The following is a 19,994-nucleotide window of genomic DNA, read 5'->3' as shown; positions in this document are numbered from 1 at the left end:
TGAACCCTGGTTTAGCATAGGGGAAATTCATCAAATTCCTCCAATTCCTTTCCCCCAAAATGGATAGTCATTAGGTAACTTGTCTCAATGAGTAGCAAACTTTCCTAAAATTAGGAAAGGATAGATGTTGATACTGAATTCCCTGTCATCTTCTGTGGAACTAGCAGCAATTGTATTAACATTTTTTCTAGCCTTTAAAATATTGTCCAAGGTTTTATGTATGTGTTATCTCTATCATACAAAAATCATTTATTGGAATGAGATATGCAATTAGGTTGACCTCAACCATTTAGGCTGGATGAGGCACATGTGGTGGTTAATTTAAGCACATGGGGCCTGTTGTGCTTCCCATGTTGGAATTTTGGCTCTCTGTCTCAGTTTCCTCGTCTGTCACAGGGGATAAAGATAATAATTACAATTTTCAAATGAGTTAATAAATGTTTAAAATGGTGCCTGGCAACACACAAATATTAATTATTCATTTTATTACTAAAACAAATTTTAATGCCCATGGTGGGAAGATATTTGGGTTTAAAAAAAACAAAAAAACCCCCCACCTCATCCCAAGAAAAGAAGGTAAAATATTAGTACAACATGGATAGAAAAAGAGAACGAGTGCATCTCAGTCATCCCTTAGTCCCCAATTTTTCTTATACTCCAGTGCCAGAGTGCCAGCAGAGGCTACAACACCTGACTGATGCCTTCACCATGACCTATTACTGCCTGCCTACGCTCTCTGCTATTCTCTCTTGGTGCCAAGATTAGGTGGAGGCTGCAGTTCCCACAGATGGCTACAAGCAAGGGTGACTACAGAAGTGTGCTGAGTAGCGGTCAGACTGACACTGAGCGCTTTTTAATTGGACTGTGGTTCAGGTAGCCCTATCCTGGGAGACATATGGGGACAGGGATCTATGGACCTGCAGTAGGCTGCCTTAAATTAGACCCGCATAATGGGAGGCACTGAGTGGCCTCCTTGGAAGTGACTACCTAGAGTTTCTTAGAATTGGCTAGCAGTGGTATGGGGAAGGTTTCTGGAGTGTCTAGGGAGAGCCAAAGCAGAACCCAGAGGACGATTCTATCTGAGGAGGTCACTGGTATGGCACTGACCAATCAGAATAGTTACTGGCTATTTATTCCTCTCACTGTAATAGGGTGAAATTGTATTTCACTCCCATTTTGTACTTTCTTTTTGCCTCAGTTTTTCTTTTATTCTTTTCCCACCTTCTTTTGGATTGTTATCATGTGTACATGCAAAGTGAAGTACAGGAAATGTATATGTATTTAGAATAAACTTGAAAGTTATTTTTACTTTTTGTGGCCAAGATGAAAGTAGTGATTCCCAAACTAGGACTTCATAGAGAAGTAAAAATTTCCCCCAAATGTTGGTGACCAACATAGGGTTGCTAACTTTTTGTTTTGCTAAGTTAGGAAATTAATAAAACAATCACAGCCACATCAACTGTCATCTATCCTCATCTTAATGTTATAAAAGAAGGGACATTTAAAAACAAAAATTTAAAGTGTGAAAAAACAATGTTGGCTTGGAGGTCATTTGGCAAACTTATCTGAGACACACACACTCACACACACATATATTGTGTGTATTCTCATTTCACTGGAAATCAGTGAAAACTTGGACCTGCACCTAATCTGGAACCCATTATTAAGAGGATGGTGGTGCAGAAGGAAGACGGAGATTCTATGTGTTGGTTTCAGAGGTGCCCTGGGATTTGGGCAACAGAGAAAATCGCTTCTTGTGAGTGCCTGGGTTCAGCGAAGAACTGGTATTGTAACCTGGCTGGGTGTGTCTGTGGCAGAGAAGATGCAGCTCAGGAAGCCTGGGGTTTTTAAATGGCTCAAGAGCAAAGAGAGGAGCTTCTTTCCAAAGTGGAGAGAAGAGATGAACTTTATCAGGCCCAGCACTGGCCAGAATGCCTAGGTTGATTATGTTGGATAAGGGCCCTTGAATATTTGAATCTGGATTATGTCAGAGTGAAAGTCCATAAATTACAGGCATTTATAAACTCTATATTCTGCCTGGGAGCCTAATAAGCTAGTAGAAATCCTTCTAAACAGCTGAAATTGAAGATTAGTTTTGTTTCACCATGCTCCTTTACTTAGATATAACATTTTTCCAGACATGATTGGATATGTGATACAGTATTTAAAATTTTCACAATAATAATGTTATTATAAGTTAACAATCATGCATGTACACATGAATGCATAAACTGCCTAAATCGGCAAAAAAGTATGGTGATGTACTTCTCTGAGCAAAATCAAATGAACTCCTGAACACAAGCATTCATTTTGGATTTCCCCCAAGACCCCCATTGGTATAGATCACAACAAACTGTAGAAAATTCTTAAAGAGGTGGGAATACCAGACCACCTGACCTGCCTCCTGCAAAACTTGTATGCAGGTCAAGAAGCAACAGTTAGAACCAGACATGGAACAACAGACTGTTTCAGAATTGGGAAAGGAGTAGTTAAGGCTGTATATTGTCACTCTGCTTATTTGTCTCATAGGCAGAGTACATCATTTGAAATGCCGGACTGGAAGAAGCACAAGCTGGAATCAAGATTGCCAGGAGAAATATCAATAACCTCAGATATGCAGATGACATCATCTTTATGGCAGAAAGCCAGGAGGAACTAAAGAGTCTCTTGAAGAGGGTGAAAGAGAAGAGTGAAAAAGCTGGTTTTAAACTCAACATTCAAAAATCCAGTCCCATCGCTTCATGGCGAAATAGATGGAGAAACAATGAAAACAGTGACAGATTTTTGCCACCAAATCACTGCAAATGGTGACAGCAGGCATGAAATTAAAAGACGCATGCTCCTTGGAAGAAAAGCTGTGACAAACCTAGACAGTGTATTAAAAAGCACAGACATTATTTTGCCGACAAAGGTCTGTATAGTCAGTTCAGTTCAGTCGCTCAGTCGTGTCCGACTCTTTGCGACCTCATGAATTGCAGCACGCTAGGCCTCCCTGTCCATCACCAACTCCTGGAGTTTACCCAAACACATGTCCATTGAGTCAGTGATGCCATCCAACCATCTCATCCTCTGTCGTCCCCTTCTCCTCATGCCCTCCATCCTTCCCAGCATTAGGGTCTTTTCCAATGAGTCAACTCTTCGCATGAGGTGGCCAAAGTATTGGAGCTTCAGCTTCAACATCAGTCCTTCCAATGAACACCCAGGACTGATCTCCTTTAGGATGGACTGATTGGATCTCCTTGCAGTGCGAGGGACTCTCAAGAAACTTCTCCAACACCACAGTTCAAAAGCATCAATTCTGCAGCGCTCAGCTTTCTTCACTGTCCAACTCTCACATCCATACATGACCACTGGAAAAACCATAGCCTTGACTAGATGGACCTTTGTTGGCAAAGTAATGTCTCTGCTTTTAAATATGCTATCAAGGTTGGCCATAACCTTCCTTCCAAGGAGTAAGCATCTTTTAATTTCATGGCTGCAATCACCATCAGCAGTGATTTTGGAGCCCAAAAAAATAAAGTCTGACACTGTTTCCACTGTTTCTGCATCTATTTGCCATGAAGTGATGGGACCAGATGCCATGATCTTAGTTTTCTGAATGTTGAGCTTTAAGCCAACTTTTTCACTCTCCTCTTTCACCTGCATCAAGAGGCTCTTTAGTTCTTCTTCACTTTCTGCCATAAGGGTGGTGTCATCCGCATATCTGAGGTTATTGATATTCTCCCGGCAATCTTGATTCCAGCTATTGTTTCTTCCAGCCCAGCGTTTCTCATGATGTACTCTGCATAGAAGTTAAATAAGCAGGGTGACAATATACAGCCTTGACGTATTCCTTTTCCTATTTGGAACCAGTATGTCGTTCCATGTCCAGTTCTAACTGTTGCTTCCTGACCTGCCTACAGGTTTCTCAAGAGACAGATCAGATGGTCTGGTATTCCCATCTCGTTCAGAATTTTCCACAGTTTATTGTGATCCACACAGTCAAAGGCTTTGGCATAGTCAATAAAGCAGAAATAAATGTTTTTCTGGAACTCTCTTGGTTTTTCGATGATCCAGCGGATATTGGCAATTTGATCTCTGGTTCCTCTGCCTTTTCTAAAACCAGCTTGAACATCTGGAAGTTCACGGTTCACTTATTGCTGAAGTCTGGCTTGGAGAATTTTGAGCATTACTTTACTAGCATGTGAGATGAGTGCAATTGTGTGGTAGTTTGAGCATCCTTTGGCATTGCCTTTCTTTGGGGTTGGAATGCAAACTGACCTTTTCTAGTCCTGTGGCCACTGCTGAGTTTTCCAGATTTGCTGGCATATCGAGTGCAGCACTTTCACAGCATCATCTTTCAGGATTTGAAATAGCTCAACTGGTATTCCATCACCTCCACTAGCTTTGTTCGTAGTGATGCTTTCTAAGGCCCACTTGACTTCACATTCCAGGATGTCTGGCTCTAGGTGAGTGATCACACCATCGTGATAATCTGGGTCGTGAGGATCTTTTTTGTACAGTTCGTCTGTGTATTCTTGCCACCTCTTCTTAATATCTTCCGCTTCTGTTAGGTCCATACCATTTCTGTCCTTTATCGAGCCCATCTTTGCATGAAAATGTTCCCTTGGTATCTCTAATTTTCTCGAAGAGTTCTTTAGTCTTTCCCAATCTGTTGTTCTCCTCTATTTCTTTGCATTGATCGCTGAGGAAGGCTTTCTTATCTCTCCTTGCTATTCTTTGGAACTCTGCATTCAAATGGGAATATCTTTCCCTTTCTCCTTTACTTTTCGCTTCGCTTCTCTTCCCAGCTATCTGTAAGGCCTCCTCAGACAACCATTTTGCTTTTTTGCATTTCTTTTCCATGGGGATGTTCTTGATCCCTGTCTCCTGTACAATGTCACGAACCTCTGTCCATAGTTCATCAGGCACTCTGTCTATCAGATCTAGTCCCTTAAATCTATTTGTCACTTCTACTGTATAATCATAAGGGATTTGATCTAGGTCATACCTGAATGGACTAGTGGTTTTCCCTACTTTCTTCAATTTAACAATTTGACAATAAGGAGTTCATGATCTGAGTCACAGTCTGCTCCTGGTCTTGTTTTTGCTGACTGTATAGAGCTTCTCCATCTTTGGCTGCAAAGAATATAATCAATCTGGTTTCAGTGTTGACCATCTGATGATGTCCACGTGTAGTCTTGTCTTGTGTTGTTGGAAGAGGGTGTTTGCTATGACCAGTGCGTTCTCTTGGCAAAACTGTATTAGCCTATGGTTTTTCCAGTAGTCATGCACCGATGTGAGAGCTGGACAATAAAAAAGACTGAGTGCCAAAGAACTGATGCCTTCAAACTGTGGTGTTGGAGAAGACTCTCGAGAGTCCCTTGGACTGCAAGGAGATCCAACCAGTCAATCCTAAAGAAAAATCAACCCTGAATATTCATTGGAAGGACTGATGCTGAAGCTGAAGCTCCCATACTTTGGCCACCTGATGCGAAGAGCTGACTCATTCGAGAAGACCCTGATGCTGGGAAAGACTGAAGGCAGGAGAAGAGGACGACAGAGGATGAGATGGTTGGATGGCATCACCGACTGGATGGACATGAGTTTGAGCAAGCTCTGGGAGTTGGTGATGGACAGGGAGGCCTGGCGTGCTGCAGTCCATGGGGTCGCAAAGAGTCGGACACGACTGAGCGACCGAACGACGACGAAGAGTCCGGTTCATTCACCTTCGGCTGCTCTCGTTTTCTTAGCATCTTCCGAGTAGAAACAGTCCTGTCTCAGATCTAAGCAGGTGCTAGTGCGGGAAAAGGACCCACTTCTCTCTGGGCTACTTACTTCCCGGTGCTCTGGAGAGGATGTCTCTACCAGTTCCTACACCGGCCTCAACTACATTCGAGACACGGAACACTTGGAGTTTATTCTTCAGTGACCCGACTTGGCCAGACTCGCTCCCAGCGTCTGTCTCTGTGGCGCAATCGGTTAGCGCGTTCGGCTGTTAACCGAAAGGTTGGTGGTTCGAGCCCACCCAGGGACGCAATGCAGCAATTTTGACTAACCCCTGAGACAGACCTGTCAGTTTCTTACAGGAAACCAATAGCATTATTAATATTGTGAAAGTTTGCAAATCTCCACTCAGCCTACGTCCAACCTACTACTTTTTTTTTGTTTGCTTTAGAAATTGAAGTATAGTTGATTTGGGACTTTCCCTGTGGCTCAGATGGTAAAGAATCCACCTGCAATTACGGAGACCTTGGTTTGATCCCTGGGTTGGGAAGATCCTCCGGAGGCGGGAAAGGCTACCCACTCCAGTATTCTGGCCTGGAGAATTCCACCAACTGTAAAGTCCAACGGGTCGCAAAGAGTCTGACACTGAGCGACTTTCACTTTCACTTTCATAGTGGATTTGAGCTCCCCTGGTGGCTCAGCGGTAAAGCATCCGCCTGCCAGTGCAGGAGAGGCAGGCTGGATCCCTAGGTCAGGAAGATCCCCTGGAGAAGGAAATGGCAACTCACTCCAGTATTCTTGCTTGGGAATCCCATGGACAGAGGAGCCTGGCTGGCTACACTGCATGGTGTCACAAAGGAGTCGGACAGGACTCAGCGACTCAACAACAATAGTTGATTTACAGTGATTGGCATAACACTGTGTAGCAGTGTTGTGGCGCTTTGTGGCACTGTATGGCACTTTTCTGTACAGCAAAGTGACTCGGTTATACACGTAATTATAGTTTAATCCCAAGAAATTGGATATAGTTTCCTGTGCTGTACAGGACTTTGTTGTTTATCCATTCTCAATGTAATTGTTTCCATTACCAACCCCAAACTTCCAGTCCTTCCCTCTCCCTTCCCTCCTCCCCCTTGGCAACCACAGGTCTCATCTCTTTCAGTTTACTCTGTATTTTGCTAGCAGTTTCTAAACAATGGGTGTAGGAGATCAGGGTTGCAACTAGTAAAACAATTTTTACTTGCTTGAGTAAGGTTCTACTAAAATTGCATCACGAAACTGATGCTTTAAAAATATTTACCAACCAAAGGAAGTAAGCATTCATAATCCAAAACTGGAGTCTTTTACCCTACCTCTGCCTGTCCTACCTGTTGTACTTGTATTTTTAACTTGTGAAACCGTGTTTCCAGACCCTGAGCCCTCAGTCATGCTACGTCCTGCTGGTTAACAATTTTTGGAGAACCTACCTTCTAAATATTTGAATAACCATTTTCCTCTTCTGCCTGCTGATATTTACTTTCTCATTACTTGCCCCCTCAGTTACTGCAATAACCAGCTTGCTACCAAAGCAGTTTCCTGTCTTCAACTGTCCTCTTCTTTCCAGCCTCCAAGTAGCTGCCAGAGAGGCTTTCTTTAGAAAAGATTGGTTCTGCTTAAAATCCTTCAATGACTTGCTGGGTAAACAACAACCTCCTTAGCTTGGAAGGCAGTGTCTTTCAAGATCTGGCCCCTGAACTCTCCTGTCCTTCACTAACTCTTTAGACTGCAACAGAACCAAACCACTTTCTTGACCCCATTCTCTGGCTTTTGAATCATTGCCCATGAGCCTTCAGCGCCTCTCCTTTTTGCCTGGTGAACTCTTAGTCATCCGTTATGACAACACCAAATATTAAGCCTCTTTTCGGCAGCCCTTTCTTCATCTTCTATTTATGCTTTTTATTTCTCTCACTAGAATGAAAATTGCTCCAGGGAATGACCCTGAGTTGTTCATCTTTTTTTTTTTTTTTAATTTAGTTCATTTATCTATTTTTTAACTTTACAATATTGTATTGGTTTTGCCATACACTGACATGATATCTTTAGCAGCTAAACCCTAGCTTGGGGACTTCCTTGGTGGTCCAGTGGTTAAGAATTTGCCTTCCAATTCAGGGGATATGGGTTTGATCCCTGCCTTGGGAACTAAGATCCCACAAACCCCAGGGTAACTAAACCCCCATGCCTGCAATTAGGCCCAGCCTCAGCCAAACATATACTTTTTTCTTTTTAATTTGCACTTAAGTACTAAGTAAATGTGAATTGAATGTTCAACGTTTCCAAATGCCCTTATCTCATGTCCAAATCTAATGTCCCTATACTTCTCATATTCTTATACCGAGCCTAAATTGTTAGCTTGGCATAAAGCTCATAGTTGACCTACTTCCTTCCTAGCTCTACCTTTTCTTACCTGCCCCATGCTCTAAAACTACCTCTAATTCCCATTCATCCTCCTATCCCAGACCACCTATAAAAGTTCCCCTTTGCCCAGTTGTTCCAACAAGATTTGGTGAATTAGCAAGTTGACTAATTCAAATGAGTTGTGGTGAGATGGTTGCTGAGAGGAGAGGGGTTTCTCATTAACTAATCTCTGATAAGATTTTAGGCAATGGGAGGACAAAAGGATTCCATCATTCATGTTTTATTATCATGGTTTTTCAATCTTCTATCTACCAATTACATGCAGAATCTTGTAAAATGCCTTACTGGAACCAAGAAATGTTCAGTTTAAAGCTTCTAAAACACAAAGAGAGATAGCTAACGTTTTCTTCCATAAGCAATTATTGACTTCACCTCTACTCCATTATTATTGACATGCTGAAGGATTTCCAAGTTTCATGATTTAATTCAGTAGAGTTTAGTACATTTAATAGTGGCTGTCCAACATTTGTTCAAGCATGATGTGAATAAAGCTGAATTACATATTGAAGTGAAAATTCTGATTTTATATGCCCCACCTCTCTAATTCTCAGTCTAAAAGCATCCTCATTTCCTGCTGACTCCTTCCTGTGCAGTTGTGGTTGACTTTTTCTTGTAATCCTTTCTCAGTTTAGACACTGATATAATCTCTGTTCACTGGGCGTAGTTTGGAACAGCAATGTTCCTTCCAATGAGTTTATTCTGTGCTTTCTTTTGTAAATCCTCCAACCCCTAACCCCCTTCCTGGACCATTTTCTACTCATGACATCCAGAAGGTTTATCATTGTATACTCACAGACCACCCCAATTTTGACAGGGGCTCCCCTGGAAGACTCAATCCTATCTCACTTCTGTGCTTTTCTTTTACCTCCACCATGATTTATGTTCTAGGAAGACAGCCCAGGTGGTGGTCTTGTCTGGTCTATCCTGGACTACCCTGCTTTTTCTTAGCCACCCTCTTCATTGGTTGTGCTCTCTTCCCTAGACCCCCAAATGTACCCACAGTCTATCAAGAAGGAGTTTTAGGGTGCCTTGAAGGCAGCCAGCCTGTAGCAACAGACACAGGCCACCATCCAGCTGCCTCTCCACCACGAATTCTCTTATTTACATATCCATTTATTTAAGCACAATATTCATACATCAGGGGTAATCTTTGAGAGTCTGTATTGTTGTTCTCTTGGGACAGAATGGTTGGAATAGAGAAAGCAGCCATGTAGCTCTGAGACTTCTATTTCTGGTAATGCAGCTATTTACTGGTCCTTCACTGGTGGCACTTTCTTTCCATAGGAGACTAGAAGAAACAGTTGGGTGAAGGATCCTCAGATCCCCAGAATCTGAAGTGTAATTTTCCCGCTGCTCTCAGAGATGCCTGTTGGGGGATGATAAGGCTGTGAAATTAGAAAGAGGTTCACAGATGCTGCTTTTATCACCCCCATGGGATGGGGATGCTGTTTTATTACCTTCATTTGTCCTAAGGGCCCTTGCTCCATGTGACTTTGCCATTCCTCCATTCCTCTGAGTTTTGAAGGTGTCTCTGCACAGAAAAATACAGCCCTGTGTCCACTGCAAATAGGAGTCCCATCACCAGACAGAAAGCGATTTGGTGCCAAGGTAGAAAGAATGAGACACTTTGTAAAGTTCCTAGACCTGAGCAGAGGGATGAGAAAAAATGACATTTGTTAAGGCAGAAAATTGCAATAAACAGTGAGGTCATCAATGTAAAGTCTTTCTGACACCTGCTAAGAGGCACATTCTATGGCATGTGGGGGAGTCCGGAAGAAAGCCATAGCTTCCTCCCACCAGTTTTGGATTCTAGTGCTTCTTGAGCAATACTGTTTTCATGTTTGAGGAGGTATTTGTGGCTGGGTTTTGTGTGAGATCATCAACCCTGATTCACTGGAAGGACTGATGCTGAAGCTGAAGCTCCAATACTTTGGCAACTTGATGCGAAGAGCTGACTCATTAGAAAAGACTCTGATGCTGGGAAAGATTGAGGGCAGGAGGAGAAGGAGGCGACAGAGGATGAGATGTCTAACTCAATAGACATGAGTTTGAGCAAACTGTGAGAGATAGTTAAGGACAGGGAAGCCTAGCATGCTGTCTATCGGGCTACAAAGTGTCGGACATGACTTAGCGACTGTACAACAGCAATGAGAGTTGTCAAAGTTTAAGTTGTTAGAACTGCTGCTGCTACTGCTAAGTCGCTTCAGTCGTGTCCGACTCTTTGCGACCCTATAGACGGCAGCCCACCAGGCTCCGCCGTCCCTAGGATTCTCCAGGCAAGAAAACTGGAGTGGGTTGCCATTTCCTTCTCCAGTGCATGAAAGGGAAAAGTAAAAGTGAAGTCACTCAGTCGTGTCTGACTCTTAGCGACCCCATGGACTGTAGCCTACCAGGCTCCTCCATCCATGGGATTTTCCAGGCAAGAGTACTGGAGTGGGGTGCCATTGCCTTCTCCGCACTGTTTCTTAATTCAGTAACTTTATCTTGTGTCTCAAAACTATACTCATTGTTTTCACCTCACTCAAGGAAATCTAAAAAAAAAAAAAAAAGCAACAAAACACACACACAAAGTGAGCCCTTGAAATCTGCTACTTATCCTCCTTATCATCAGAAAATATTTCTTTATCAAGGCTCAGTAACTAAGAACCCAAAATGCAAAGAGGTAGAATTTGCTGGTTCTCAACCTCCTAGCATTACGATTGTTGTTTTAAAGTCATTCCTCTCTGTTGTCTATAAAGTAGTAAGATAAGAGTGGATTTTTAGTCTCAATTTTTAAAATCTTAATTTTGATATAATTTTGAACTTAAAAAATGGTTGCCAGTAAAGTACAAATACCTCTCAGATATTCTTTACCTAGATTTCCTAATTGTTTGCAATTTGCCCCCATTTTCTTTATTATTTGCTCTCTCTTTTCCTATCTATTTGAGAGTATTTACTTTCAATTAAATTGTGATGAAGTTATTTTTTATGCAAACTATGGCATTGTTTTGTTAGAATCTCAGAAGATGTGTGTCTATCTTGCTGTCTTATTACATGTAAATTGCTTACAGTGTATTGTAGTTAAGTTGCTCAGTTGTGTCCGAATCTTGGCGACCCCATGGACTGCAGCATGCCAGGCTTACCTGTCCTCCACTGTCTCTTGGAGTTTGCTCAAACTCATGTCCATTTAGTCAATGATGCTATCCAACCATCACATCCTCTGTCACCCCCTTCTCTTTCTGCCCTCAATCTTTCCCAGTATCAGGGTTTTTATCTCAGTCTGATTCCAGGTGGAAGTTTTGGGAAATTAGGAAGTCCAGGAGCACCATGGCAGGGCATCTCTGACCCTGGAGGATGGTGCTACGGAAACTGGAGATGTTTTCTAAGTGATTTGGAAAGTGGAACTCAATATCAGTTCAGTTCAGTCACTCAGTCGTTTCTGACTCTTTGCAACCCCACGGACTGCAGCACGCCAGGCTTCCCTGTCCATCACCAACTCCCAGAGCTTGCCCAAACTCATGTCCACTGAGTTGGTGATGCCATCCAATCATCTCATCGTCTGTTGTCCCTTCTTCTTCTGCTTCAGTCTTTCCCATTAGTCTTTTCCAATGAGTTAGTTCTTCACATCAGGTGCCCAAAGTATTGGAGTTTCAGCTTCAGCATCAGTCCTTCCAATGAATATTCAGGACTGATTTCCTTTAGGATTGACTGTCCTTGCTGTCCAGGGGACTCTCAAGAGTCTTCTCCAACACCACAGCTCAAAAACATTAATTCTTCGGTGCTCAGCTTTCTTTATGGTCCAAATCTCACATCCATACATGACTATTGGGAAAACCATACCTTTGACTAGACAGACCTTTGTCAGTAAAGTAATGTCTCTGCTTTTTAATATGCTGTCTAGGTTGGTCATAGCTTTTCTTCCAAGGAGCAAGTGTCTTTTAATTTCATGGCTGCAGTCACCATCTGCAATGATTTGAGAGCCCAAGAAAATAAAGTCTGTCACTGTATCCATTGTTTCCCCATTTCTTTGCTATGAAGTGATGGGCCCAGATGCCATGATCTTAGCATTCCGAATGTTGAGTTTTAAGCCAGCTTTTTCACTCTTCTCTTTCACCTTCATCAAGAGGCTCTTTAGTTCCTCCTCACATTCTGCCATAAAGGTGATGTCATCTCTATATCTGAAGTTATAGATATTTCTCCTGGCAACCTTGATTTCAGCTTGTGCTTCATCCAGTCCAGCATTTCACATGATGTACTCTGCATATAAGTTAAATAAGCAGGGTGACAATACAGCCTTGACGTACTCCTTTCAAAATTTGGAACCAGTCTGTTGTTCCATGTCTGGTTCTAACTGTTGCTTCCTGACCTGCATACAGATTTCTCAGAAGGCAGGTCAGGTGGTCTGGTATTCCTATCTCTTTAAGAATTTTGCACAGTTTGTTGTGATCCACACAGTCAAAGGCTTTGGAGTATTCAATAAAGCAGACATAGATGTTTTTCTGGAATTCTCTTGCCTTTTCTATGATCCAATGGATGTTGGCAATTTGATCTCTGGTTCCTCTGCCTTTTCTAAATCCGGCTTGAACATCTGGAAGTTCTTGGTTCATGTACAGTTGAAGCCTAGCTTGGAGAATTTTGAACATTACTTTGCTAGCGTGTGAGATGAGTGCAATTGTGCGGTAGTTTAAACATTTTTTGGCATTGCCTTTCTTTGGATTGGAATGAAAACTGACCTTTTCCATTCCTGTGGCCACTGCTGAGTTTTCCAAATTTGCTGGCATATCGAGTGCAGCACTTTCACAGCATCATCTTTCAGGATTTGAAATAGCTCAGCTGCAATTCTATCACCTCCAGTAGCTTTATTCGTAGTGATGCTTCCTAAGGCCCACTTGACTTAACACTCCAGGATGTCTGGCTCTAGGTGAGTGCTCAAACATTGTGGTTATCTGGGTCATGAATATCTTTTTTTGTATAGTTCTTCTGTGTATTCTTGTCACCTCTTCTTAATATCTTCTGCTTCTGTTAGGTCCATACCATTTCTGTCCTTTATTGTGCCCATCTTTGCATGAAATAATCCCTTGGTATCTCTAATTTTCTTGAAGAGATCTCTAGTCTTTCCCATTCTATTGTTTTCCTCTATTTCTTTGCATTGATTACTGAGGAAGCCTTTCTTATCTCTTCTTGCTGTTCTTTGGAATGCTGTATTCGGATGAATATATCTTTCCTTTTGTCCTTTGCCTTTTGCTTCTCTTCTTTTCTCAGCTATTTGTAAGGCTTCCTCAGACAACCATTTTGTCTTTTTGCATTTCTTCTTTTTGGGGATGGTTTTGATCACTTCTTCCTGTATGTTACAAACCTCCACCCATAGTTCTTCAGGCACTCTGTCGATCAGATCTAATCCCTTGAATCTATTTGTCTCTTCCACTGTACAATCAATCATAAGGGATTTGACTTAGGTCATACCTGAATGGTCTGGTTATTTTCCCTACTTCAATTTAAGTCTGAATTTTGCAATAAGGAGTTCATAATCTGAGCCATAGTCAGCTCCTGGTCTTGTGTTTGCTGACTGTATAGAGCTTCTCCATCTTTGGCTGCAAAGAATATAATCAATCTTATCCCAGTATTGACCATCTGGTGAATTCCATGTGTAGAGTCATCTCTTGTGTTGTTGGAAGAGGGTGTTTGCTATGGCCAGTGCATTCTCTTGGCAAAACTCTGTTAGCCTTTGCGTTGCTTCATTTTGTACTCCAAGGCCACGCTTGTCTGTTATTCCAGGTATCTCTTAACCTCCTACTTTTGCATTCCAGTTCCCTATGATGACAAGGACATCTTTTTTTTTTTTTTTTTAGTGTTAGTTCTGGAAGATCTTGTAGGCCTTCATAGAACCATTCAACTTCAGTTTCTTCCGCATTAGTAGTTGGGGCATAGACTTAGATTACTGTGTTTGCCTTGGAAATGAACTGAGATCATTCTGTCATTTTTGATATTACAGAAAACTTCAGAATTACAGAAAACTTCATCTGTAGAGTTACTATTACTGATCTCTTAATGTTGTTATGAAGGGTTACTATGATCATCGACTTCCCTCGTGGCTTGGCCAGTAAGGAGTCTGCCTGCAACGCAGGAGACCTAGGTTCGATCCCTGGGTTGGGAAGATCCCCTGGAGAAGGAAATGGCAACCTACTCCAGTATTCTTGCCTGGAAAATCCCATGGACAGAGGAGCCTGGCAGGCTACAGTCCATGAGATCGCAAAGAGTCGGACATGACTGAGCGACTGCACTTCACTTTGCACTTCACTATGATCATCAGATTAAGTGCATGTAATGAAGCATTCAGCCCAGTGTCCAGCACACTGAAAGATTCGCAATAAATGTCAGCTTGTCTTTGTTACAGAAGTGGAAATTGAGTTTCAAGAGACTAACTGGCCACAGTCATATGGTTAATCAGCAGCAAAGCCAGAACACAGGTTCTGGGTCTTTCTGTGAGAAAGTGAGGGGTTATTGCCAGCTTGACTCTTGGCTAAGACTTGAGGCTTGGAAGAGAAAGGGGAGCAGGAGCAGGTAAAAAAGGGCCAGCACGATAGAGATGTACAAGAGTGTGGATATGGTTTGAATGAGGTAAGCTAGGACAGGCATATTTATGAGGGAGGAAATGTGACCTTTGCACCTGCTGTCATGTTTCAGAGTGAACGACACTTATAAAGAAGTCTGTGGAATTGTCAGCAATTTCCTCCTCACTCATCTTCCCAGTGTGAATAAAAGAGTCCCAGCGCAGGGGTCTCTGAACCCTTTAGAGCTGCACCTGTCTTACCTTGAACAATGATCTGCACAGCCTCTGAAGACTCGTTTTTAGTCCCGATAATCCCCCTGCAGAAGTAGGAACCACTGTGTTCAAGCTTTGCTTCTGGAATGTAGAAGTCAGAATTCTGATGAAAATACCTCTTGCCTCTGCCATTCTGGAAATACTGGACCTTTGCTACAGCAGTTTTCTTCCAGCTGTGACATTTTAGCTGAATGGGCTCTCCCACATTTACCACCCATTGAGTGGCCTGGAGCAATAGCCAGCCTGGAAAACACAAAGAGAACACAGGCCCAGGAGGCCTCAGCATCCAGCACAAAGCTCTTCTGAAGGGGATGCTCACCACCCAGGTCCTGAGGGATAATGGAACTCCAGACTGGGTGCCATCCTTATATAACTTTCTTTGGGAAGAAGACAACTGGACTCTGGATGAGAACTCAAGTCACTCCAAGAACTTTTGTCTAATGGGAGAGAGGGACAGACACACACATGATCAAAGCATAAGGTTAGGGCAGAGGGACTAAGTGATGAGGCAGGTGAGAAGCAATCTGCAGCAGCCTTAAAGACTACACTTGGATTTGCTATGGAAGGTAATAAGGGGCCATTGTAAGTTCTAGATGAAAGAGTAAAAATCATATTAGAAAATAAGGAAAGGTAGACTTCAGAAGGAATAGACAGTTTTAGGAATGTTGGAAGACTGTTGCAACCAATCAGGAAGAAGTTTACTGAGTATCTGTAGGAGTGGCTACAGAAATTGTGAAGGAGAACTCATTGTAAAAGTCAGGGAGATGAAAGAAAAGCATGCTTGGTAGTGTTGATGGTAACTGCTAATTTCAGGAGCCACAGTGTCTTAGCAAGACCATTTCATTACAGAGCATGGCCTTCAACACAGAGAAAGTTAATCATCAAAATAACTTTTTTCACAACTGCCTTGCCAAGTAACCAGACTTCACACACACAGAGAATTTGAAGTCATGGTCAGGAAGTTGGCCTGAATAATTTTAAATGATACTGCAGAGAAATTTTAAAGTGACATGAGAAAGCATTTATCAGAGAATGTTAAGTTAAAAAGAATATAAAATGTATGTATGCTCAAAAAAAGAAAGAACATGTACTTAAATATTAACAGGGGTAACATATGTAATCACATATATATATAGATACACACAACATATATATATATATATGTATATATATATAAAATGCATGTTGTACATACACACATACATGCACACACACGCACATATATAGTTTGGTTTCTTTGAGGGGAGAACGTTCTTATTCCATTCTGGCTGTCATGGACTCAGTGAATGTTCATATATACATTAGCTAAACAAATATCTTATTGAGAACTTACTATGTCATGTCATGCAGATTGGGGACACCCAGATGACTAAGACACATCAAAGAACCTGTGGTCTAGGCATAGAAACACATATACTCAGAAATAACGATAATACCAGGTGATAACTGCTACAACAGGCTAAGAACAAAAGACTGCATGACCAAAGAGAATGGAGCAAAGAAATTCGGCCCAAAGAAAGTAAGCAAAGCTTCTCAGAGAAGAAGATGGTGAAGTGGGTCCAAAAGAATGATCAGGAGTTTGCCTGGTGAAGTTAATGCTCTTGGTCAGAGTTTAAAACTGTTCACACTAATTAGACTTCTAAAGTCAGTTTCTAGAGCCAAGTTTAAGACAAACTAACAATTCTCAGACTTGAGGTTTCTCTTGCTTCCTGTTGGTAATCCCCCATTTTATTTGGTTACAGGGGGCCATCTCTTGGTGTTCCCAGGTGGCACTGGTGGTAAAGAACCTGCCTGCCAAAGCAGGAGACGTAAGAGATGTGGCTTAGATCCCTGGGTTAGGAAGATCCCCTGGAGGAGGACATGGCCGTCCACTCCAGTATTCTTGCCTGGAGAATCCCATGGACAGAGGAGCCTGGCAGGCTCCAGTCCATAGGGTCACACAGAGTCAGATATGACTGAAGCGACTTGGCACACATGCATGGCCATCTCTCACCTAGCTAGAAGATAGACATTCCTCTCAGTAGCTCTATAGATTGAGAACTAAGTCAACTAAGTAACACAGTCAGGAGTAGGAGGCCAGAAAATCAGCTCCGGAGACCCAAGTCCATGGAATTTTGTTGCAAGTCCACCTTCATTAAACCCACCTTTCCCTCCAGGCTTGTTCCACTCACATACATTATGGAGATGGGGCAGCCATGCAAATAGAGTCAAGCTTACAAGACATGGCAGGTACCAAGCTATGTGGTGTGATTTCTGGGACACCAGGAGAGATCTCTGCCTCAACATACTTCTCCTTGCATCTAATGCCTGTATTTTGTTAAGACACAAAGACTTTCATTCCATGATGAGTGTGCAGGCTGACCGTGTATCTATCTCTATTAGGAGAGATTTCACATTGCCAAATTTAGGCTGAAGTGTATATTTGAGTGTAGTGTTGATGGGAAGAGGAGATAGATATGATGCTAGATTAGGGGTGGCTTGTGGGGTTTCTTAGAGAATGTGGAGATTGTGTCTGAGAATGAGGAGATTGAGGTCCTAAAGTGGATTCATTAATTTATTCAATAACTATTGTAGAGCATTGATGTCATGCCCTGACCTTCAGATGACACCATTCATGCTGTATATATTCATATTCTATGTGAATGTAGATTCCTGGAATTGTGCAGGGCAGCAGCCCTGTGCCTAGTGTATGCCAGGCTCTGACATTTTATCTAAGGCCTACTTGTAGCTAGGACTACAATTCTGATGTAATTCAATAGACTACAGACCATCTCATCTTAGTTTTAACCCCCAGGAACATTATTTTTTTCGGGGCCTCTTTTATTATCCTTTATTGGTCAGTTCCCTTTCCCCCTTCTCCTACTCACCTACGTGGACTTCTAGCTTCACCGGGTCACTGAGTGCAGAGAGGCCTGTCTGACACTTGTACTCGCCGCTGTCTTCAACCTTGGCATCTGTGATGAAGTAGCTGGAGGTCTGGCTTGAGATGAGAGTCCCATTGTGCCACCACTTTGTGGAATTGTTTTCAACAGGGTAGTCTCCCTGGCACTTGAGAGTCACACGGTCATTCGTGAGCACCCGGTTCCATTGAGGGTCTAGGAGCACCACAGCCTTTGAGAGATCTGCTGGTGTTAAGAGAATGTAGATAAGGGCAGAGAAGTGAGCAGGCTCTATACTGGCATTCCCAGGGAGGCTCAAAACCCATTGCAAACTGAGAGTTGGCAATTCAGCCTTAGTATTGGATTCAGTCTGAGCATATTGACTTGGAGAGACTTAGCCTCCTCCTTGGTAGGGCCAAGCCCCACTGTAATGGGGGAATTGGCCCCTGCCAAGAATTTGCCTGCAATGCCAGAGACGTGGTTTCAATCCCTAGGTCGGGAAGATCCTTTGGAGAAGGAAATGGCAATCCACTCCAATATTTTGCCTGGAAAATCCCATGGACAGAGGAGCCTGGAAAGCTACAGTCCATGAGGTTGCAAGTCAGACACGACTTACCAACTAAAGCACCACCACCACCAACTCCATGTCAACAGTTTCTTGTGCAAAGAACATTTCCTAACAGTACCCTGCAGCTATTACACATTTACATGCCTCACTTGATCAATCCAAGACCATGAAGCAAACTCACCAGCTCGTGTGTCAGTTGAAACTGTAAGAAAAAAAGAATGAAACAAATATTGATCAGCAGCAGAGAACAGGGTGACTGGAGTGTGGTACTTAAATTCCCCTGCCCACCTCTGCCCTCAGAGGCCAGTGTTCCCAAGAATCAAGATAAAGATAGTGGGGACCTCCCTGGTGGTACAGTGGTTAAGAATCCGCCTGCCAGTAAAGGGGACACGGGTTCAATTCCTGGTGCCGGAAGAAAGATCCCACATACTGCAGAGCAACCAGAGCTCATGTTCTAGAGCCCATGAGCCACAACTCCTGAAGCCTGCACACCCTAGAGCCTGCGCGCCACAGCAAGAGAAACCACCACAAGAAGCTTGCTCTCCGCAACTAGAGACGACCCGCGCAAAATAACGAAGAGCCTGAGCGCCACAATGAAAGCCCAGTACAGCCATTGAATAAACAGACAAATAAAGAAGTCTTAAAAAAAAGATAAATATAGTAGGTAACACTCCCATTGCCTGCCTTCTGGTCTCCAGTATCTGTACCTCTTAGTCTGTTGTCTGCCCAAAGCCCTGCTTTCAATACCCTTCCTCCTTGGTTCCTGTTCAAACCCCCCAAATTAAGGACACAGGTTGAATATCTCTGAATTAAGCCATAGAAACTATCTCCACCCAAGTCCTCTGGAAAGGGTAGAAATTAAAAGACTGAGAGAGGAGCATTGGAAAGTGAGAGTGGGAGACAGACCTTAGGGACCACCTAGCCCATACTGTCAGTTTATAGCCAGAGAAGCTGAGACCTAGAGGAGTGAAGCGACAGAGACCTCATGTCCTCCCCTTTCACCTCCTGATTATGCCCATTTCCCGTATCTCTAACCCCTGAAGCTGTGTCCTAGGAGCTAAATCAAGGTCTATAGACATGGTAAGGGGTTGGGTCTCATTCCTTGCCTGAAAAGAGATGCCTGCTGTGCCTAGAGCATCGTGTGCTCTGCTCTCAGGCCAAGTGACTCTGACTTACCTAGAAGCAGCAGAGCTGCTGGTGGTAGCAGCTGCCACATGCTGTGCATCAGAGTGGGCAAGTCACCACAGATGGGAACCCTCAAGAGACCTAGCTGACTTGAAGAGAGGAAGTCAACAACCTTTCTCCCCACCCCTAACATATTACTCACCAGTTTCCATTTCTGGGAACTTCATCTAATTCCTGAATATAAATGTAGATGAATGAGCCCACTTCTTGGATTAGGACCCACCACTGCCACTTTCAGGACAATAGAAACCTGGGAATGAGACTCAAGAAGGAGAACACTTCCTGAGGGGGGTCTCTTGTTCTATCTCAAAACTTCACACTCTCCTGCTTGGCCCAGACCCATCTCCAAGCAGCCAGGGCCTGCCTACAGAAAGAAAAAAGAAAGTAAAGTCACTCAGTT

The 19,994-nt window shown here is 42.9% G+C and overlaps 1 protein-coding gene and 1 non-coding gene across 3 annotated transcripts; one reads left to right on the top strand and one right to left on the bottom strand.

Annotated features, from left to right (window-relative positions):
• Window positions 1-5,942: 5,942 nt before the first annotated feature.
• On the top strand, window positions 5,943-6,016 carry TRNAN-GUU (transfer RNA asparagine (anticodon GUU)). The gene has a single exon. It is a non-coding gene; the product is annotated as a tRNA-Asn (tRNA).
• A 2,348-nt stretch (window positions 6,017-8,364) lies between these two features.
• On the bottom strand, window positions 8,365-19,644 carry LOC145504835 (low affinity immunoglobulin gamma Fc region receptor III-A-like). 2 transcript variants are annotated; one of them, XM_081486164.1, is made up of 6 exons: window positions 19,586-19,644; window positions 18,591-18,611; window positions 17,830-18,087; window positions 14,951-15,205; window positions 9,618-9,804; window positions 8,365-9,526 (listed from the first exon to the last, which is right to left on the bottom strand). In XM_081486164.1, exons 1-5 carry the CDS (start codon window positions 19,632-19,634, stop codon window positions 9,629-9,631), a joined length of 759 nt encoding a protein of 252 aa, XP_081342290.1. In that variant the 5' UTR covers window positions 19,635-19,644; the 3' UTR covers window positions 8,365-9,526; window positions 9,618-9,628. The 2 variants fall into 2 exon arrangements, with proteins under 2 accessions (XP_081342290.1, XP_081342291.1); XM_081486165.1 differs by having other exon boundaries at window positions 17,830-18,084.
• Between the last annotated feature and the right edge of the window lie 350 nt (window positions 19,645-19,994).

Source organism: Giraffa tippelskirchi, chromosome 5 (assembly GCF_054371585.1).
Source record: "Giraffa tippelskirchi isolate mGirTip1 chromosome 5, T2T-mGirTip1v1.2.pri, whole genome shotgun sequence".
Taxonomy (NCBI): Eukaryota; Metazoa; Chordata; class Mammalia; order Artiodactyla; family Giraffidae; genus Giraffa; species Giraffa tippelskirchi.
This window is presented reverse-complemented; position numbering and strand designations above follow the sequence as displayed.